The 22,111-nt window shown below is 39.4% G+C and overlaps 1 protein-coding gene across 3 annotated transcripts in view; it reads left to right on the top strand.

Annotated features, from left to right (window-relative positions):
* The window catches only part of THADA (THADA armadillo repeat containing), a 168,329-nt gene that overhangs the window by 129,584 nt on the left and 16,634 nt on the right, over nucleotides 1–22,111 (top strand). For 2 of the 3 annotated variants that reach the window (XM_063328583.1, XM_063328582.1), the window contains 5 exons: nucleotides 2,561–2,970; nucleotides 3,297–3,418; nucleotides 4,795–4,867; nucleotides 7,624–7,768; nucleotides 10,075–10,206. In XM_063328583.1, coding sequence (XP_063184653.1) covers nucleotides 2,561–2,970; nucleotides 3,297–3,418; nucleotides 4,795–4,867; nucleotides 7,624–7,768; nucleotides 10,075–10,206 — 882 coding nt within the window. Of the gene's footprint in view, nucleotides 1–2,560; nucleotides 2,971–3,296; nucleotides 3,419–4,794; nucleotides 4,868–7,623; nucleotides 7,769–10,074; nucleotides 10,207–22,111 lie in introns of those variants that run through there. The other variant, XM_063328584.1, reaches the window with a different exon arrangement.

Genomic DNA, 22,111 nt, shown 5'->3' with positions numbered 1-22,111 from the left:
TGAACAGCTCCGCCATGATTTTTATATGAAAATAATTTTCCCCTTCAAAGATGAAGACACAGAGTGAAGTTATGTTGGCCTTGCAGGATTCAAACGAAGGTTTACTGAAGCAGATCTGAAGGTTGGTTTGTGGCCAGCTCCTGGAGTCAATGGAAAGATCACCAGGCTCTAGCAAGGTTGGCAGCGTTGACACCAACAAAATGAAAGACACCCTCCCCCTCTGCCCCTAGTGCTTATCTCTCTTTGTTCACCTAATACTGCTCTCCCTTGCCTTGCCTAGAGCTTTGACCCTTCCATCCTGCTGGTTTTCATGATACTGCTTGCACGTATGATAGCTATACCTCAATGCAAAGCAACGTTGATAGGAAACAAAAGCACTTCTCTTGCAATACACTTAGAAATATATTCTTGGTTTGAACAACTGAGCTAGTGGACTCGTGTATTGCTGAAACACAGCCGAGGAGGGAAGCACGTAGGAAGCTGGGAGGGTGCAGGGCTCCAAAACTGAAGCTGTTTCTCTTCTCGAACCAAGACACTTGAACTTGAACCTTTTTCTTTCAGCTGCCTGGGATTATTTCTGTTGTTAAACTGGTATCTGTGGAGTCAGGCTATGTAATAACTGGGAGGAAGGCCTAATCCCTCTCCAAGGCAACCAGACGGTTCAGAAATCAAGGAATTCTGGCAGTTGTATACTTGTCGTGTGACATAGGCTTTAATGCTAGTTTATGCTATGATGCTGGTATGTACTGCCAGTCTGTTTGGAGGCGTTTTAGAAAATGTAGCAAATAAAATATACAAGTTCGCATGTTATGAAATGAAAGCCATCTGTGTCATCTAGAGGATTGCGCTGTGACATAGGTTCACAGTGATATTGCAGTTTCTTTGACTACATCAAGCCCGTTCAGAAAAGAAATTGTAGTGAAAACATGAATGACAGAACTAATGGTTAGGTAATATGTCTTTCAAATGTTAGGTAATATCTCTTTCAAATACCATATTTCTTTGAAGCTTGTCCAGAATTACTCAGAAAATGCTTCTGCCTTAATATGCTAGATGGTGTACAACCATGTCAAGTGTCTATCTAAATGTCAAACAAATTAAGATGGCTTTGGAAGAATTTGAATTTGAAAGGACAGGATATTTAACTGTAAATAGAAGGCTTAGGGAGATGTCTTCACAGACGACAACATGAATCCATATTTGTGTTGCAGCTTCGTGTCAAATTCAGTAATTTAGTAGTAGTATTTGGACAGGCTTTTAGTAGTACTCAGTGCTTGCTTAGTTATAAATAGCAAAGTTGTATGGCAACGAATTGTCTTCTTGTAGATACCGAAAAAATCTAAGTGAGTTTGCTTTAATCTTTGTATTTACCTTTAATGCATTTTGGCATTTTAAAAACACTAAGCTTCTAACATCCCTCAACACCAGTGGCAGTGGTGTTCTCTTCTGTGCTTCTTCATGATTTCCCTTACTTGTATTTGAATTTTGTGGGATATAGCATATTAATTTCCTTGCAGTACAAGCTATGCAAACATCTGAACTGGACAAAGATCTTGGCTTCGCTATTAGAAAACCTATTACAAACCTATTAGAAATTCGCTATTAGAAAACTTTTTGTTAACTCCAGGAGCTGGCCAAGCACTAAAGAAGGTTCTCGGGCTGTGCTGTGCCGTGCCACGTGGGCAGGTTGCACCAGTGTAAATGGTTGGAATGTCACAGTTCCTGTGCTGATACCTAAGAAGGATTACAGTGCAGCACCTTTCTTCTGAGCTGTGTTAACTGTTCAAAGTTAACAGGCATAGGAAGGCATACTGGATTTTTTTAATCAGTAAATTCTTTAGATTGATACACACAGGACGGATCTATTTATGTAGAAGGGGCATCTTCTTAATAGTAACATTTTCTGTTAACTATGCAAAGCGTGGGATTTTCAGTATTACCAGAATGGCCCTGTCATTGGTTCTCCTGTTTCAGTTGCAGCTGGGTAGGCTGATGAACAGCACTTTCTCCAGTCTGATCTCTGATTTTAAAGCTATTCTATCAAGTATAATATGATTGCATATTTGTATTTGGTGCTTTTTGAGGTTTCCAACTACCTGCATTTTCCCCAAATATATTTAATACTGTTTATTTGTCTTAATCACTAGTGCAAAGGCATGTGCAATTTGCAAGGCTGTATTAGTAGCTTGATTGAAGGAAATACTTATCAAATGGCTATAAATGGCAAAAATGACAGGCAATCTGCCTGCAAAGTATTGTAGCATTTTTTAAGTTGTTTGAATCTTTCATCCCATGTGTTGAACATTTTGTACTTTCAGAAAAGTTTGTGTCCTCATTTCATTCTGCTTAAATATGAATACACATGATATCTAGGAAAGCTGTTTTATAATTTGGAATCAGTCTAAAATGAAGGAGAACTATGTTTTAATTTAATGCCTGAATTTACCTTGTGATACATTTTGCATACCTCATGTTTTTCAACTTCAGAATCACTTTATGGTCTGAAGCAGATGGTAACATCATCTGGTTGTCACTTTACTTAGTTTTATTCTCATTTCAGGAATGCAATTGTTTGGGTTTTGGGAAGAGATGAACGGAGTTATTTCAGATTCTGAACTGGTGTCCAGTATTCCCTACTCACCTGCAGTACCAGGACTGATACAGTATCTTCAGAGCATCACCAAACTTGTAATATCAGTGCTGTCGGTGACTGCAGGTCCTGACAGCCAGGACAGCAGTTCACCTGTTGCAAAGAAAGTAGCCAAGCCATCACTGTCAATAGTTCATCTCCTTCACTGTGAGTTTCACGAAGTACGTCTGCTTGCGTTGGAAGCAATACTGCTCTGGTTGAAACAAATAAATTCCAAGCAGATTGCAGAAGGAGGAGGTGTATTGTGTTTACTTACTGATTTGGAAGGCACTCTTCTCACAATGGCTTCGAAGGAAAAGAATCTCCAGTGTTTTTGCAAGGTAGGAGAGTGCTATTTTGTTGATACTTGATATGTTTTCAGTAAATTATATTCTTAATTTTTAAAAATATGTTTCAAACCTGAATGGTGTTTTTTAAATAGTATGTGAGTGCATCTGGGTTTTTTTACATTGAATAGAAGCTGTACTATAATTCTGTAACAGATGTTCTTGGCAGAAAAGCAAGAATTTCCTCTTTCCGTTCTTAGCACTGTCAGGAGAGGACCTTTGTGTTCATAGAATGGGGTTTAAGTCAGTGTTTTATTGATCTCAAATTTACACATTCATGTTGAGATTGATTGTAAATTCTTTGTGAATTCTGTGTGCAGGTTCTGGAAATTCTTTATAATATGGATCTCAGAAATGTGCTTCCAAAGACTGAATGCTTTATAAATATGAATGCAAATGAGCTCTTAACCTGGAGTTTAAACATTGTAGATACCTCCAACAGGTATGGTCTGTCATGCTCGTTAAAATACTTATATTTTAAAACCTTTAAATGTTGAAGCGTTTATTTCTTGGTTTTGGACTATCTGTTGATTTAAAAATCCATGTTTCAGAAAAGTGAGTGTGGCTTATTTGAATAAAGAGAGCTCTTGATGAGAATTTAGAAGTTAGACATGGGTCTAAATTATTAAAAAGGCCCACAAGTCATACTGGCAAGCACCCTGTTAAATGTCCAGTATCACAGTTCCTGAAATAAGAAGTTACTCCAGATGTCAGATGATAGCCAACAAGCATAGCTCTTCCTGAAAGGTAACTGGGAAACACCTTAACACATAGAATCGATCCAAACATACACTGGGAATCTGCCATTCATCCTGTCCTGGTTTATCTGCAGACGGTCTGTAGAAAGAGGGACTGGTCTGGTCTCACTTGTTGGATTGGCAGAAATGGTTAACCCTAATCCCTAGGGTTCCCACACCTTAATCAGACTGTAAAGTCAGCAGAAAGCACTGAAAATGTTGAGCTAGTTTGTAGTTTGTACTGAATTAGAAGCTGTGTCCATCCATTCATAATGGAATGGACAAAAAGGGTTAAAGAGTCCAGGCTCTAAGGTCAAGACCATCCTGTTTCTAATAGTCTCTTTTTTTAAGCCATATAAACATTGCACCCCAGTGTTACCAATATAGAATATTTAGGGTATAGAGTGTAGAACAGCATTTTATAACTGTGCGCGTTGGCTGCTGATTTGCACTAGATTTTTTAAGTTTAAATGATGATGTGAAGTGTTTATTTCTGGAATGAAATAAGATACTTGTGGTAAAATAACACTGACTGGTGCTGTTAAAGGGAAATAGCTGAAATAGCAGACCTTACTTCTCAGGTGTTGCCTTTCCCTGGGGCGGCACCAGCCCGTCAGGAACTAGGGTGCCAAGTGCCGTGTCCTTAGGCCCTGCTGGGCAGCACGGAGGCTCAGGAGCTGGCAGTTGACATATTCTGCACTAGTAACATTTCTAGCAGCTATACAAGAGATATTCCTGGAGCTTAACACCAACTTGAAGAGATGCTTTTGTTTATCGTTTCAAATAATATCTGATTTGTGTGACTTGGTTTCCATTTTCAAATGTGTTTTTCTATGGTAAGTATGCAGATAGAAAATGAACACAAGAGGTGAAAGTAGGCACATATTTCATTTGCATATCAACAAAAAGCTTAACTAATGTTCAAATCTGTAATGTAAAAATTCCAAGTGGTCAGCTTGCAAAATACCCATTGGTGATAATCAGGAATGATTAAAAGCTGGCTGGGTTTTTTTTTTCTAGAGGTGAAATGACAGCAGAAATAGCTCCTTTTTTTGATATGTCCTTTGCCTTGTTTTCTCAGCACTGAAGTTCAAAGCATAGCTCTCAAATTTGCCTCCAAGTTGGTTATCCATCTTTTGCAGAACCATCAGCAGGTAAGGGCAATGGAGCTGCTTAGCAGTGTTGTAATTCTGGAGGTTTTAGTGATTGGAGTAATGTGGCTTCCTTTACATGAAAGCCCCAAGCTTGTGTTTTCTTGTGTCTTTGCACCTTTTCTGGCATTACGTCGTCTTCTCTGAATACACTGCCATGTTCTGAAATGAAACAGACGCAGATATCATCTCCGTATATCCCTCTCAAAGTCATTTCAAGTTAAATACATAAGTAAATTTTTCTGATGGATTAATTTCAACTTCTGAGAGTATTCAAAATAGGTCACTGTAATGTGGAAAGAGACATGCCGACGGTGATTAACACATGTACTGAATCCAGTCCGTTTGCAAAAGTGCAGCTTTGTTGTGGTTTCTGGTCGCTGGGGAGCCAGCAGGAGAGCGGATCCGAGGAGAAGGCACGAAGCTGAAGCCATGGTTGGGTGCAGTTCCCTTCCTCACTGTGTGCAGTACGAGCTTGCCAAGTCTCAGCCTGAAGTCACTGTCTGAGCACACCAGCCCGTTGTCTGCATGGAGTTTCTCATTGAATTTCCTCTTAAAAATTTGTTTTTAAAATGCGAGAGTAAATATAATAACCCTTGTAAAATTCAAGGCTCTGTGTTCTCCGCTCCTGTTTATAGTCTATTTAATTTAGATTTATACCAGCACAAATTACTGGCTCGGATTTCTTTTGGTTTTAAATTGTCAGACTGTGATGTCACGTATGTATGTGTAGAGCAGTGCTAAGGCGGTTTTAATGCTAGAAAATTTTAAATTTTTTTTTTATGTTTTCAAAGACACAAAACCCACTTAATGGATATTTAAAAAATAGACACAATTCTCATGATCTGTTTTAAAGTGAAATTTTTTTTTTCCTTACATAGCTGTTATTTTTCATAGGATGTGCAGCAGAATTGATTCATATTGTAGGCTAATAATCTTTTCTCATTGTAAAAAACAGGAAGCCACAGATTTGCACATAAGAATTGGGAACATGATTTATGATGTTAAATCTTTTTGTTTAAAAAAGGCAAAATGCAAGAACTTCAAGTTATAAGCTTTAAAATAACCATATGAACCTGGTTTCACAAATAGATGTGGAACATGTTATTCCTCTCAATTTACAAAGAGGAATTAATGAAAAATGCTGTAACAATCACAACTGTAGTAATGCTAAAACAACTTTCTCTAATAAGCATGTAAATCATGGGAGATCTAAGACATCTGTACAGAGAGCGCTTGCTGCTTTGTGAAAGACCAAGGACATCAGTTTTCCATCTAAATTCTTTCTTTGGGCTTGTATCCGTAGAAGAGACTGCCTCTCTTCCATAGGTAAAAGTCAAGTGCTGTCTTTCAAGATAGTCTATGTGTCTGTTCAAAATTTGAGTAATTGTAAGATCTTGGGAGATTTTTATTATTTTTTTTTAACCTGTTAGAGAATTTGTAAGACATGCTCTGGCTCTGTCCCTATGTGCAGTGCACATGACCGTGTACCACACAGAATGATGCAGAGTACAACCAAGGTTTCATTTATCGCTCAATGAGTCCTCCTGTGCTTCTCTGCCCTTTAACTCAACTCACCTTTTCACTGGTTCTCTTCTTTACCTTATCTGGTTGTTCATTTTTTCACCTGCTGTAATTAAAAATAAGTAAAAAAAGGAAAGAAAGAGGAAAAAAAACCCATAATTAGTTACACATACCTCAGGTATCTCCAGGTCGAGCTGATGCTGCTTTTCCTGTTCTCCTGCGCATGATGTTCACATCTGTTTGGTTGTTTTATTTCCTCTGGAGCTTCCTTCTAATTGCTGTAGCGCACACTTGCTCGTGGCTGTGCCTGCATGCCACCTCCTGCAGTTTGCACGTTCTGCTTTCTAACCTGTGCTTGAGGTTCCCGCACCTTGACTGACCCACTGCCCTCCTGAGTGTGGCATTTGCAGGGGATCCCAGCTCTTTTCTTGGTCACTTCTGGAAGTTAGCATTTTCTTTTCCCAGTTATGGCCTGGCTGTCCCAATGGAGGTCAGAGTTTACAGGTCTTGGAAGCGCTATTTGAGTTACAGGTAAAATGTACATTATTTCTTTCCACAAAAAATCTAGTAGCCATCACTACACATCAGAAAGAGTCTAAGCTTTGTCCTGTTACTACTAAGTAGTAGTTTTCTTAGCATATGTCTAAGGACTAAATATTTTCCAGAAGACGGCAATTGGATTTTATGGGAACCCAAGGTACCTCAGCAATCTCATTTAAAAAAAATTTCCATCCCCAGTATCTGGAGAGGAGACAGATGGAGCTGCATTCACCCCTTTACCAAGCATTGCATCGTTACCAAAGCCTAAGATTGATGCTACAGTTCATATGCGCTTAGTTGTTTTTCCAGATATGTGTATTTGTCTTCGTGTAGGATACTTCTGAGAATTGCTTCTCTTTGTTATAGTCCAGTATATTTGTCTTTGGCTTACATGTTTAGAAGAAATGAGGACACAAAGATATGCTTTGACTTGTGTGGTCCTTGGTGAGTCTAGTGTGAAGGGACAGAGCAAGAGAGTTGCCTATGAATACTGCTCTGACTAAAAGAAAATCTCCCATCTTAACCATCTGTGACATAATTAGCCAGCTTCTGAATGGACAATGTGGGGTTCATCACCTGGAAAAAAACATGCATTTACTGATGAGTGGTATCCCTTCATCAGGCCTAGTTTAATGTGATGGTAAGCAGTAACACCAGATTGTACAGCATACTTCTCACAAGTTCTGTGCCTTCAGATTTCAGAAGTCGTCCTGAAAAAATGGGTTCAGCTGATAGTTTATTTTTGTGGAGATGAGCAACAGACAGAGATGCTGTTAGCAGCTGCTGAAGTTCTTAAAAGTGTAACGTCGTTCCTTTTGATCAATGAGAAGCTCATTCTTGGTGAGTAGTTTGTGGAGTGACATCTATATATATACTTTTGTTTGTGAGATGGTATACTTCTTAAATTGAAGATGGTGGTGTTTTTAAAAAGTCAGCTATTTATTTTGAGATGTGTCTTTTAAGAGGTATTGATAACATTTAACAGAGCTAAATCTGTTATGAGGTAAACATGGTACTATTAAATGTTCAAAGTGTCAACTCTGGCAATCTTAACCTCTACCATCTAGTTAAAGGTCTTAGAAGGATGGACTTTATCATTTTCTATCAAATGAAGACAGTGGAGGTATTGGAGTGAAGAACTCCCAAATGCTGTGCTTCTTGTATGTGGCCGTTTGGATCTGGTCTATAGCTGATGGAAACAGTTTCCTCTTCGATCTTGTCAGAACAGTTGCTGGCTTCCATGCTTTCCAGTCAGGGAGATGTGAAGGTCTGAAATAAAAAGATGGCAGCAGTTTGTATCCTGCATAAGATCTTAACAAAGGAAAACAAACACCACCAACTCCCAAATTCCCCCCAAAACAGCCCAGAAAAGAAAGCCCCGAGGCCTCAGTGGACAAGCCATCTGAACTAGCTCTTTGCTCTGAAAATCGGGCCAGGGAAGGAAAGATGCAAAGCCAACCCTCCATACTACCTAGAATTGTCAGTCTGGGGTTCTTCACAAGTGTGAAACTGTCGGTACTGCAGTGAGAAGCTTAGCAAGTCAAGGTCATGATCTGCTGTTTAGTGGTAGTAATACAAACCCAGAATAATTCCCTTAAAGTTAAAGGGGTTATGCACATATAAACAGTTTTTACTTTTATGCCTTGCTCTGCATCAGCTTGCTTGACCGCATATAGTAGAAGTTGTTAAATAAAATTGTGCTTGTGTGAAATGGAGTTGTAGTCATTCCCATAAGCTTCCAATAAGTATGTTCATAAGAGGAAGAGGGTGAATACATTCTGGATGATCCCATCATCTCTCCATCATGTTGCTTGAGGGTTCAGAAAAAGTCTTCTGGAAAATCCATTTGCAGACATCCACCTTTCCTGGAGATACAGCAGAAACTTGTGTAGGTGGGAAAGCTGGCCATCGTATCTAGAAGGGAATAATTATTCTGCCCTAGCTGTGCCAGGATAACATTATTGTGTGTGTCATGCTAGAAAAAAAAGCAACTTCTTTCTGAAGTAATTATACTCCGTGCTATTCCCACATGGGGAAGTTATATGAAATACAGGAATGCTGCTTCTGCCTGTGTAGTAAAGCCTTAAGCAATTAATTTTGGCCAAGCAGTGAAATACACTTAATTGTCTGGCTAGCCCTGTAATACAAATTTCTGATAGACCTGTTGATAACATGCTTGAAGAAAAACAGCGCAGCAATGAAGCACCAACTCTGGTCTCTGTGATCACCAGAAAGTAATATCTAACAGCTGGCTGCCTCTAAAAGAGACCTTCCTGTGGATTCCTTTAATGAGTATGTTTGAGAGCTGAAAGGTCCGCTGAAAAGTACCCCAGCAAACCTATAAGTACAGCCTTGTGACTTCAGCTAGTCATCCTTAGTGTGACACCACTAAATGGCACAAGAGCTTGGGAGTATGGCTTGTGAGATGTGAATTGCCACTGGGGAGGTATGTGGAGTCTGCCTCTTTGGGGTTTACCAGATGAACAGCTCCCTTTTGGCAGTTGTCTCTGATTAGTCTTAACTGTGTGCAGGTAATTACCCCATGGATTAAACCTGGCTTGTTTCCACCAGATAGTGGGTGTTAGGGTGGCAGGGTGTGTTGATGAGTGGTGGGGTGAGGTGGATGTGGGAGAAGTAGGTGATGGGTAGATCCCTGGGAGGTGGGATCGCTTGCTGTTTCCTGCAGGGAATGGCATTTGTGGCCAGCGCTACTGGCAGTATCTGAACAAAACTTGGTTTGGCAGCCTGTGCTCCAGGCAGATTGTGACACCAACTCCATGATCACAGTGCGTTGGTCAATCTCCAGCAGTAAAACTTTTGCTGTTGCCAAACAGGAATTCTCCACTCCTAGAAATCATAGAAAATTCAGAGCACCCATGACTTAAAGTTGAAAGAGAGGTTCGTTCTCTTATCTGTTGACCACTGTTTAAACCAGCCTGGGTCAACCACCTAGATAAAGTTCACACATGAAGAAAACATCTCGATCATACTGCCAGTTGTCTTCCCATGGCTTACCAATGGATTTCTCATGCCCGTGTTTGTGTTTCACTGCATTTGTGGTGTTTAGGTGTGGAAACAGAGCTCTGTAACTTCTTCGGATGCATGTAAGAAATAGAATTCTAATTTTTCTCCATAAATAAATATAGGACTGTCTGATACCCTCACTATGTGGAAATGTGTGGTCCTACTGCTGCAGAATGAAGATTTGGTAGTAAGGGATGCGGCTGCTGAGGTTATACAAGTGGCACAGTCTGAAAAAAAGAGCAGTGAAGGAACAGGTATGTTAACTTTTCTTTACTTTTAAATATTATTGGATACCTGGAAGACAAAAGTATTTCTCTTCTCATCATAAACTGTTTTGGTAACTCTAAAGTGGTCCATGCATTTCTTACACATACTATGGAAGATAACAGCAGGTTATGATGTTTGACACCCACCATGCTTTATTATTTTGCTTTTACTCTTGGTATAATTTGCATATGGTTACATGGGTATGTAAAAAAGACAACAGCAGTATTCAGCTTTATGGTTCTTGCTGTGATGAGTCAACTGTCGCATAATTTCACATTTTGGAAGTTCTTTAATACCAGCTTTGTTCTAATATAATGCAGTGGAAGACACTCTTTGAATCCCAGGTCATTATAATAGCCTCATCACAGAGAGACAGGCATCGGGAACAGTATTCAACTCATTGATTCATTATTAGACCTTGAAATCCATTTAGATCCAGATCAACAAAGACCATTCTCAGCATACCCACAATGTGCTTTTGAGGATGTGGGCCTTTTTGTCTGCATGCCCTAGTTTACTCAACCTTATTAATTTTAAAATAGCCACAAGACTTGAGTAGGCTGAACTAATTAATGTGCTTCACTTTGAGAGTCTTTGCTGACACATTCTTCCATGTGTTGTGAGTAAATTAGAATTTGCTACCAAGTTCATCTCTCTCTGGTGGTCCCTACTGGTCTGTACTACTCAGTAACGCCCGTACCAACTTGTCTGCAGTGAGTTCAAATTAGTCGGCCATTTCCACATGAATTTCTGTTAGACTGGACATAAAGCAGTTTTTAAAAAAAAAAGAAAAAAAAAAGGCTGTAAAAAATGTATGTTTGCCACTACTGTAGACAGAAGCAGCCAGGAACGTGCTCATGTGGCAGATGTGGTTTTGAGCTGGCACTGTTCAGGCACAGCGCTGCGGGGTAGGGGAAGGTAAAAGGGAGGGATGTGTCATCACAGCTGTGGCAATTTATCTAGCCCCAGCTACAGCTCTCTTGATTACCAAGAGGCTCTGCGTATGCGTGCTTCAGGTCCCTGATGCTGACCTTTGCGGGGGCATCCTCAAATGTCACAAGATGGTACTTTCTCTGGAAATAAGGCAATGCTGGATTTTTTCTCTGGCTCTTTGTATCTTCTCCCTTCTTCCTTGTTGTATCCCTGTGCCAAGGGGTATTGCCCTGTGACTCGATGAGGGCTCTGTCTCTGTAATTAATACTAAGGTCACTGCAGCGCTTCCTGTTATAACTTACCACTTTGTGAAGCAGAAGTGGCCATAATCGAGGAAATAACATCATAATTGTTATTTATTTGTTATGTTCCTAATTAGGATAGGGACTCGGTCACCAAACCTGTGTTAACCCCTTCGTTATACTTAGTTCTGCCCTTCTGTTCTTAAACTGCTTTTAATGAAATCAGCATGACTAGCAGAGAACACTGCTTTTGAAAAGAGAGAGTCCAGTTTCTTTCCATCTCCATTTTACGTTATTATTTTACCTTCCTGTGATCTCTTTTTCGCCCACTAAACTCCTTTCACTTTTTGTGCTTCGCTTTCTAGCTTTTAGAGGAGCAGAGCAAGGAGTTTTGCCCTCGTGGCTTTTATTTAAAACCAGATTAAAATAAGCTTACATTTGAATGTTGTTTGTTATTTTCATTTACTGCCTTTCTTTTTGTGCACATGTGAGAGTACGCATTGTGTTTGGGTCTGGGGCTTAGATGTTTCGTGGATCACCAGTGCTCTCTGTACTGGCAATGTTTAAATGACATTCAAATATCTACTTATTTTTTCTCAGTTTTCATATCATGAAAGTCAGGTCTTTCACCACAGCACTGATTTTAAAATGTCTAAGCTGATACACTGGAATTCATTAGAAGCTGTAAACCAGCTCTCTTTAAACCTTTCATTAAATAACAAATTGCTGCATGTGTTACACTGACTGACTTTTCATTTCCATTATACAATGACAAATAAGTATTGTGGCTCAGCAGTATTATTATGAGATCAGAGAGAAAGATGACTCAAGAGATCAGAAAAAGGAATGGATGATTAGAATCCCATTTTCATACGCTCTGTAATTGTTTCAGTTTTATTTCATTGCGATTACCAGTAGCTAACAGGAGAGAGCAGAGAGTCTATTATAATTTCAGCTTCATTTGTGCATCAAAAATTTTTATGTCCTAGCTATTATATTTCCAGAAGTACTGTGCCGTATGGTTACGGTGTGTTTCACCTTTTACTGCTGTTAATTTGCCATACACAGAGTGGGAATGCTGCTCACAAAATCCAAGCATTGGACCTGCCAGAAATGTTGGTCCTAGCTTAATTATATCCACTCCTCACAAAGTTCTCTCTCTTGCTGTGTATACAGCGTGTAAGCCTGTAGCTGCTTACAGAAGGACTAACTCTATTGTCAGCTTAGGGAATCAGCACCTGATGTGTTGATTACTATCAGAGATCCAAAGGAATCCCTGATTATAGCCTGACAACTGCCCCTGCACTTCATACACGATACAGGCTGGCAGAATAGAGTATGAGAGGGTGTGTACTTGTGTGTAACAGCTGGACTGACTAAATTTTTATTCTGCTTCAGCAGAATAATGTGAAGTTGGACAGTTGTTAATAATAACCTGATTCGCATAGATTGTTCATGTAACTGTTATAGGACATTTTTCATTCACGTACATGTTGCTGAATAACAGTACAAATGTGTAGCATTATGATTGTGTCAAATAATAGGTATTTTCAGGTCATTTATAGGTGGTGAAACCAAAGGCAAATGATCCTGTCTATTAGTGTGGTTTCACTTCCAGTAACAGCTCCTATCTTGTGTAATTCTTTGAAATGTTACGTGAGCTCCTGGAAGAGAATATGAACTTGGTTTCTTGTTATTCCCTCACGACTTTTAGTGAGGGCAAAACCCCCAGTTTCCTCAAGTAACTAATCCATGCAGCTTTGGATCACTCACGTTATGAGAGTGGAGTCTGAAACTCAGGGTAACAAATATGATACAAGAACCCCATGAAAACTGCAGCCCCCATTTTCGTTTGAAAGGAGAAAAGCTCCGAAAACCAAACCCTGATACACAGCAGGGCTCCTATGCTCACTCTACCCTACACTCCCTCCCCCCAAGAAAACCCTATTATTTTTTATAGAAGACAAGAACTTCTTGCCTCAGATGTGCTATAAATGTATTTATACCAGTAAAGTTAATTTTTAAATTTTCTTTTACTCATACAGAGAAGCTTGATTTAATTTTGTAATATGTGTAAAAGCACATAATTAGGAGGGGAAGTCACTGTGGTTGCCTGACAGCAGTTACTTTCTGAGCAGAGCGGGTCAAACAGAATCCTATCTCACTAGAAAGGAGAAAACCTTTTGTTTTCCTTGCTAAAAATACCAACTTAGCAGGTAGTTAAGGTTTTACTAATAATGTGAACAATATAAAGCCCATCTGTAATTCAAGGTATTGTACGTACACTTTGTTGTTGTTTCCTCATGCATTGAGGTGTAAACTTCTGGGGGATTGTTTTATTCCTTTTAGTATGAGGGAGGGTACAGGAAGTATTGTATTCAGTGGAAATGTAGCATAGCTGCTTTGAAATCTAATTAAATTAGTGACCCATGGCTGTGTAAAGTCTAGACCTATTCACAGCAGCATTTCTTATCCAAGAGGGTTACTCCTTACAAGAAGGAAGATCATTTGCGTCAGGGAAATAGGAGTTTTCTTTCTCTACTGATGGTCGCTCTACTGAATAGGCTGAAAAATTCAAGCAACTCAAGTGCTAGAACAAAAATTGTATTCAATGGTGTCATTTTCCTCTGGCTTTTTTTTTGTCTAGAGAAACGCTACCTTATATAAAGTTATGAGCTCATCACTATTAGAGAAGTTTGAATAAACTGTTTTTTGCTATTATAGCTAAGCCAGTGCAGTTCTATAAAATTGCATATAAAAAAAAATACCTTTAGTCAGCTTAACCTTTATGTTGGTAAACTACCAAATTAACCTTAAATTGGTTTAAAAGCATTTTTAGTGCTGTCAGCATTAGCACCAATTTAGCTGATTTTTAAAATTGAGCTGAATCAAGCTTAGATGAGCAATTAGATTCACAGACTTGAGTAAATCTTTTGAAAGTGCCTGAACAATTTAGCAGCCTAAATATTCTTCTCAAGTATAATTTTGGCCTTTGGGAACCTTCTGCTACATTTATTGTAAAATAGCAGCATAGCATAGAGATAAGCAAGTTAGCTCAGGGACTGGAAGTTGTGTGGCTGCAGCACATGCAAGGTAAATGGCCCACTCCGAGCACCACCATCACTGGATGCGTTGTAAGCATCTTTGAAAATCAGTCTAATGTTGTTGTTATTATTTACTTTAGTTCTTGAGTAATTCTGAGAATAGGATTGGGGCTATAAATGATGTAGTCAATTTTGAACATACTGCTGATTTAATCCACTGGCCCAAAATTCAGATATATTAATCCTGTTCCTTCTGTTCCCATTTCACATACTGAAGAAATAAGCAATAGATGATACTGCTAAGTATCATCTGCCAGGATTTTCTGAACAAAAGGCAATGCAAAGCTCTCCTCTTAATGGTTGTTCCCTTCCTGATAGATTCTACTTTTTATCTTCAGAAAAAAAATAATCAGTGAAAATGTCATATGTCCTATTTTTTGATTCACCAGCAAAAAAAAAAACATTATTAGCTGCCTGGTTTAAAGAAGCTGACTCCCCCTTCTGAAGGGCATCCTCTTGGGAAGGGAGTGGCACTGCTCTACAGAGCAGATTGGGTTGAGATTCTTGTGGAAGTCTTCATTGCTGGGTATTGACCTATGTTTTAGTGGCCTACCGTATTTAGGGCCACGAAGATGATCAGAGGGCTGGAGCACCTCTGCTATGAGGACAGGCTGAGAGAGTTGGGGTTGTTCAGCCTGGAGAAGAGAAGGCTCTGAGGAGACCTTATAATGGCCTTCCAGTACCTGAAGGGGGCCTAGAGGAGAGATGGGGAGGGACTCTTTATCAGGGAGTGTAATGATAGGACAAGGGGTAATGGCCTCAAACTGGAAGAGGGTAGATTTAGATTGGATATCAGGGAGAAATTCTTTACCGTCAGGGTGGTGAGGCACTGGAACAGGTTGCCCAGAGAAGCTGTGGATGCCCCATCCCTGGAAGTGTTCAAGGCCAGGCTGGATGGGGCTTTGAGCAGCCTGGTCTAGTGGGAGGTGTCCCTGCCCATGGCAGGGGGTTGGAACTAGATGATCTTTAAGGTCCCTTCCAACCTGAACCATTCTGTGATTCTGTGATCTCTATCTTACTGTACCAGACTAAATGCACATAGGAGCCTTTCAGCAACTTTTATTTTGCTTACTGACTAGAGAGTATAAATGTGAGTAAAGGCAGAAGTTAAAATGTACTGCTAGGGGAGAAAAAGAAAAAATATCATTTAATTAGATGAAAGAAATAAAAGATTTCCAAGGTGACTTTGAATTCCTTTCTAGGCTTTAGCGTTTGACTGAATAGAACCTTTCTCTTTGTGAACCATGCTGTCTCCTTGGCATGAAGAAAAGCAAAGATGTTTGTTTCCTGCACCTCTATTTTTTTTTTACACATCATGAATATAGAAGTTAAATTCAAAATAAACTTTTTCATTAATCTAGAGTAGGTGTCTCTATCATGAAGGTGTGCGCAAGAAGGCTTATTTGCATGTGGGATTTTTTTGGGGGGATGTGGTGTAAATAAACCTTAGCAGAGGTAGGAAAGGAGAAGTTAAGAGAAGATCGGACTAACTATGTTAACATTTGAAAGAGACAAGGAGAGAAGAAATTCTGCTCAGCTTTATGTTTCTTGTTCCTGTCCTCTAAAAATCTTCCTTAGTGACCTAAAGCTGTGCAGAAGTTTTCATACATTATGTGCCCTAAGAAGATCTAGTAAATCACTTGAGTGAGAGATAAGAGATAACATGGTCTGTGTGATGTTAATGCAGCATAATGGTCTGGCATTCATCATCAACACCACAGGTGATATCAGCAAATCATGGGTGACTGGCATAGTCCCAAAACTTGTACCCCAAATGTCCTTTACGACTGATCCATGAAGTATTTCAGGACAAGTGACTCAGATTTAATCTGCTCCAGTTGCTGGTGAAACAGCTAAGAGTAAATGCTGGGGAAACCTAAAATGCTAAAAATACTGTTGTCCTTGCTAGTGTTCAGCTGCACGGTAAGAGCATCCCCCATGCTGTACAGGAAACAGCAAAGAGATATTTTACTTTAATTGTTGCCTCAAGCGCTTGTTGGCATTTGAAAAACTGTGTTTTCAGACTATTGCTTAAAGTATGTGCAAACTTTGGCCATAGTAAAAGGAGCTTTTCTTCCACATGTTTGCCACTGGGTAAATGTGTTAAATAGATTTCTTAAAGCTTTAGTTCATTAGCATGTTAAGTTAACCCTCCTCTCCCCAGACTAACCGTTTACTTACAAAGTGCTAAGTCCGTGTTGTGGCAGTGGAGATGGGAAGTAAGTGGGGGGTTTGAACTCGCGCGCCACTGCTGTGTGCAGTAGGCAAGTTGTTAAGTTACCATGTCTCTCTCTTAATGAAGTATATAAAGGAGAGATACTAACAAGATGTTCAGAACCCTCCTTTTCATATGACTGATGTGTTCATCCTCTTGCCAAACTTGAGGGCAGATTCACCATTTTGTGCTCTGTGTTGGTGTAGCCTTCTAGCGAGGCAAGTGGGAGGACTGTGGTGAATGAAACAAGTGTCAGGTTACTCTGATCCGGGACAAAGATTAAGGCGTAGGGTTCAATTTTTCTCATGCACTGGATGATTTGCCCTGATGTTCAGGTTAGGCTAATAGACCTCTGAGGCCCCAGACAACTCCTTTAGTTGTGGCTCTTAGAACCAGTTCTGGCAGCTGCCTGGCTTTGAGGAATAAGTGGTAATTACCTGAACATAAACTGCATGCATGCAAAATGTTTCGAGGGTGCATTAACTGGAGTCTGAGGCAGGATCATAGGTGATAGATTTCCTTTTCTTGATGTAAGTCAGACTTGTGCATTTTCTTCTCTATTCAGGGATTTTAATTTCTTTTCTATTTAGAGATTTGATGGAGGGGTTACAAACAGCAAAGTCAAAACTTGTCTGTCGAAAGAGCTGTGCTGAAACTGCTGTTTGGAGCAGCTTGAAAAATGGAGGTTGGTAGTGCTGTGGATGGTTACAGCTGCATACAGAAGATTGAGCATTTTCATTCTAGATACATGACATCAACTGCTATGATGTGGAAAGTTAAGAGCTTCCCACAACTGGATCAGTTTCAGGTCTTTCCTACGGTCCTGGGTAGGAAAAAACAGCAAATTGGAAAGAACATTTTAAAAGTACTTATTGCCATCCATGATCTTCAAGCTACCTTGAGTGTCTCTTATAATTTTGGAATCAGTTGGTCAGAAAAATCTCCCAGTCAGATCTTGTGATATGCCACGGGTTGCTTGGGGATGAGCCAGAAGTTCTCACAGCATCGTCTGGGTTACTAATGGAAAACTGCTAATCATGTTAGCCAAAATATGTTTATGTTCCTTGTATTGGGGACAAGTGGAAGGAAGGTTAATGAAATTTTTTTCTGGGATCGGCTCCAGGATTTCTTCTGCTTTGACAGTCTTGATAACTGCATTCTGGTAACTATATGCGCAGCTCACTACAAAGAACTGGATTTCTAAGCCCGCTGTAAAAGAGGAGTCTTTTGAGCTGAATGTTAGGATTTAAATGGGAGGTGGCATTTATCCAAATGGCCTTTAAGCAGTGGACAGCAGAAAAGGCCCATAGACAAAGACCCATCTAGGCAGAAGCAGAAGAGTATGATAAAGACGCGGTACAATCAAAGGCAGGAAAAACTCACAGCAAAGCAGAGCTGCTCCTGTTGCAGAACAAGATGATTTTCTACAAAATAAATGTATAGTTCAAAGATTGTGCGTGGAGTCTATGTAATAGCCTATGTTAAAAGCAACCCTTCTTGCAGCCTCAGTGGAGAGGTGTAAAGTAGTGGCAGCAGTTTGCAGCATTATATTGAAACGTGGTGTAGGACTTTGTATTCAGAGACACTGCTCGGTGGTGAAAGCTCTGGGGTTATAGTAGATAAGGCATGCTGAGGACAGCAGGAGAGGTCAAACATCTACCCGCGTGTTCTGGGAATCCTCTGAAGCGGGTCCTAGCGAGGGAGGCAGCGGATGCGCTGCTGAGAACTACTAGAACACTCTACACAGTGAAGTGTACCAGCTGTTACTGAAAAGTACTGTAAAGCATGGAAGGTAACATCATCGATAATGTCCTTACGCTATCTGTAATTGTAGGATCATAAGTAGAATGGGGATCACAGAGAAAAAGGACAACGTTGTCCTTAAAATGAATGTTCAGCCTTCTGTGTAAGGGGCAATACCTCTGGCTGCATCTTTTGGTCCAGTCCATGCTTTTAATGGTGAATACTTCCTTATGCACATGCAGAGTAGGATTTAGGTAGGGAGACAAATGTGTAACGATGACCATTTAAATCCTGGCAAACTAAATAGATGGTAAATACCTGTGCTGGTTGGTGACTACCTGATGACTATGGTGACCTTACGTTTAAGAAGTTTGTTCCAGAAAGCAAAATGACATGTGGTAGAGATTATGAAATACTTACTATGGCTAGAAGCTATAATTTGGGGGTTTTTACATCTCCTGTAATAGTTCTAAGAAGGTAACAATTACAGGTCAGTTGCAAGGATGAAAGAATTGAGGTCTAAGAGTGTAAATGAATTAATCAGATCTCTGCGAGAATAAATTTAGGGCTGCTTCAGGAGCAGATTTGACTTGTAGTGTAGTCATACCATATTTTTATGCTAATAGGTATATTTTGGGTCTTTGTAATAATATTTCTTTTGTATCTGACATTCTAGTTTTATACCCTAAAAATATCTCCTATTGTTATGAAAACTTGGAAGATCTGATTGGGAAGTAATTGAGGTCTTTTAGATTGCATTTGTAATATGATTGTTTCCTGGTTTAAATGGTGGCTCTTGAATAATGTTTAGCTATTTTCCCTAGAGACAAAGTTGTCTGACAAAGATAGAAAATGGGCTTAAATATTTTTGTTCAGAAAACTCTTTGGTAGTTACCTTTGGGCTCAGGGACCCATCACTGCATATATTGTCTGCCTTTGGGATTTTGCGGGGCTTTTTTTGTTTTGTTTTGTTTTGGGGTTGATTTTGGTTTTTTTTTTGATGCCAGTTCTTTTCTCTTTATTCACAAAGCCAGAGTAGAGGAAGGCTGTTTGCTATCCACAGCTTACCTACTAAACTGGGAGTCTTTGTGTCTTAGTCAAATATTAATGAAGAATCATTTACTTGAGGCCAAAGTGAATTCACACCCTCCTGCAGTTGTTTATGACACTTTGTAAGCTTATGAAACCAGGTTTTCTGATACGTTCTGTGAAAGTGTTGTCCCTGGTAGCTTAACAAATGTGTGCCCTTTTGATACATGCAAAATAGCACCACTCTTGATCATCTGCTGCTTTTAAAACATTGCACTTTATTTCTGAGAGGGGTATAGTATTTCAGTGTTTAAAAAAAATTAAAAATCTATGTGTGTGTCTTCTGTTGGCTTGTGTTTTACTCATGGATTGATTATAGAAAAAGTAAGTGGCAGTGTTACTTGTCTTTACTGAAAAAAATAGTTTTGCAAGCCAGGCCAGTAGACTGCGCAAAATCAGCCCCTCCAGGAGTAAACAAGAACTGAAGGACTGATCCCATTCTTGTGAACAGAGCTATTTCATGCTTTCTCTGAATTAGCTGGAAGTGCAGGAGAGCTAGTGCTTTGGAAGCCTTTGGAACAGAAGTGCTCTCTTCACAGAAGAGATAAAGAATGTCAAGGACTGCCAGGTGAAAATAAATTGTATTATCTGCCCTACATTGAGTAGTTTTTACAACTCGGTCATGAAGAGCCGTGGTGGTTTTTTCTTGTTTTGGTTTCTTGTGGGGTTTTTCTTGGTTGTTTTTTGTTTTGTTTTGTAGTTGTTTTTTTTTTTTTTTTTAATAGCTGGCATTCTGCATTGCTCATTGTGGACATGCTAAGAATCAATAAAAATGCTCAGCTTTTTAATCAGACTTCTGGAATATGATAGAGGTTCCATGCTATACAACGACTGCAGGACCTGACCTACAATCTGTATGATATTTTCCTACTGTATTGAGCTTGTTATACCAAGGTTTAAATGTATTATGTGAATAAATGGACTCCAATTTTATTGGTTCAAAAAAGCTGAAATGAAACTTGCAGTAATAATGCTGTAGCTTGTCCTTCATGTGTAAAAATGAACTCTGGGCACAAATTGCATTGGTTTGCTGATGAGTTGCTGCAGTTCTAGAAGTCTATTGATAGCACTCCTTCTGTTTCACTGTTGCTATGAAAGGGTAAGCTGTCCCAAGAGATTTCTTTTGAAAGACCAATGGCTACAGACCTGAGCAATTTGATATAGGACAGGTATTTAAAAAAAAAAAATATTTTTTTTAAGCTAGATAGTGTTGCAAAACAGTCAGAAAAACAACAGTGGAAAAGAAATCCTGTTGCTTCAGGAAGAATTATTTAATAACTAGGAATTGGGCAAAGGGAATTGGAAAAATAACAACACTGGAAGAATGAAAGGGAGTTGCATACAACGTAAAAAAAAAAATAATAATTTCATTTTATAAGGAGCTCTGTTTCTCAGAGCATCCAGACAGGGGTTAGACGTGTTTGAAAATCAGGATATGGAAATTGGTGTTAATTTTTTCAATCATTCATTACCCGGCACAGGTGAAAGTTGGAACAAACAGGGTGCTGTTCTAACTGGGCTGTACACAAAAAGGCTTTAGTTATCCATAACCTGCGACCACCCCCCTACTCCTTTACTCCTCAGATTGCTTAAGATGCAGAAGACCAAATGAATATAGCCCAGCATCTCTGATGGTTTTGGTATCCTGAATATCAACTTCTCGTACAGTGCTATGGGAAATAATATATTTATTTTTTTAAAATGTTTTGCTTATGGAAAACTCTAACCAGCAGCTGTGGAGAATGAAGGTCTCTGTCTTTCAGCAGCAGAGATTAAGCAGATAACAGTGGTGCAAATTTCCTCCTGTTCTGCCCGTTGCATTATAACACATCACCTCTGCAAGAATGATGCTGAAAACCTGCTCATAGCCCTATGTAAAACATTTGTCCCATGCAAGGCCTGTGCCCCATTTCAAGGCGTGCTGGTAGGATACTGATACTCATTTGTAAGGTCATTTTGCACTGAGAGGTATTTCACCAAGAATGAGATGATACATTTCTGCAAGCAGATTTTTGCACGCAGAATTTCATTTGTGTATGTGTGGGTGGGAGTGAAGTAGGGAATATAAATTCCTTTGCAAACTAACCTAAACCACCAGCTTGTTTTCACCTAAGTCATCACTCAGCATTTTTAATGGCCAAGATAGTACCTACCTGTGCCAGAGTCAACGCAGCACCCTAGAATGAAAGGTGGTTTTATTTTATTACTGATTCCCTGAGCTTTCCCACTGATTTGGTTGCTATTATTTGTGGTGTGTTGATGGGGGGGAAGCAGTTGTGGGATACAATGGGCTCTTACTTCAAAACCTAAGATGTGTAAAACTCAATGTCTTTTTTTTCTATAATCAGTTCCAAATGAGGTCTTACAAGAGGAACTCGGAACTGGCTTAGTTGAACAAATTGATTTCTCATGCATGAGAAAGTCAAGTTAAACATCCTTGGGAAGCCTAGAAATTTAAATTTTGAGAATTAGACTTTTTATAAAGGGCTTTTGATTTGTTAGATTTAGAGCAAGACTGCTGAAATCACTTAGAGGAGCAGAATTATTTATGGCAGTTGCTTACAGT

This window comes from Chroicocephalus ridibundus, chromosome 3 (assembly GCF_963924245.1).
Source record: "Chroicocephalus ridibundus chromosome 3, bChrRid1.1, whole genome shotgun sequence".
Lineage (NCBI taxonomy): Eukaryota > Metazoa > Chordata > Aves > Charadriiformes > Laridae > Chroicocephalus > Chroicocephalus ridibundus.
Note: the sequence above shows the minus strand (reverse complement) of the source record. Positions and strands in the feature narration are given on the sequence as shown.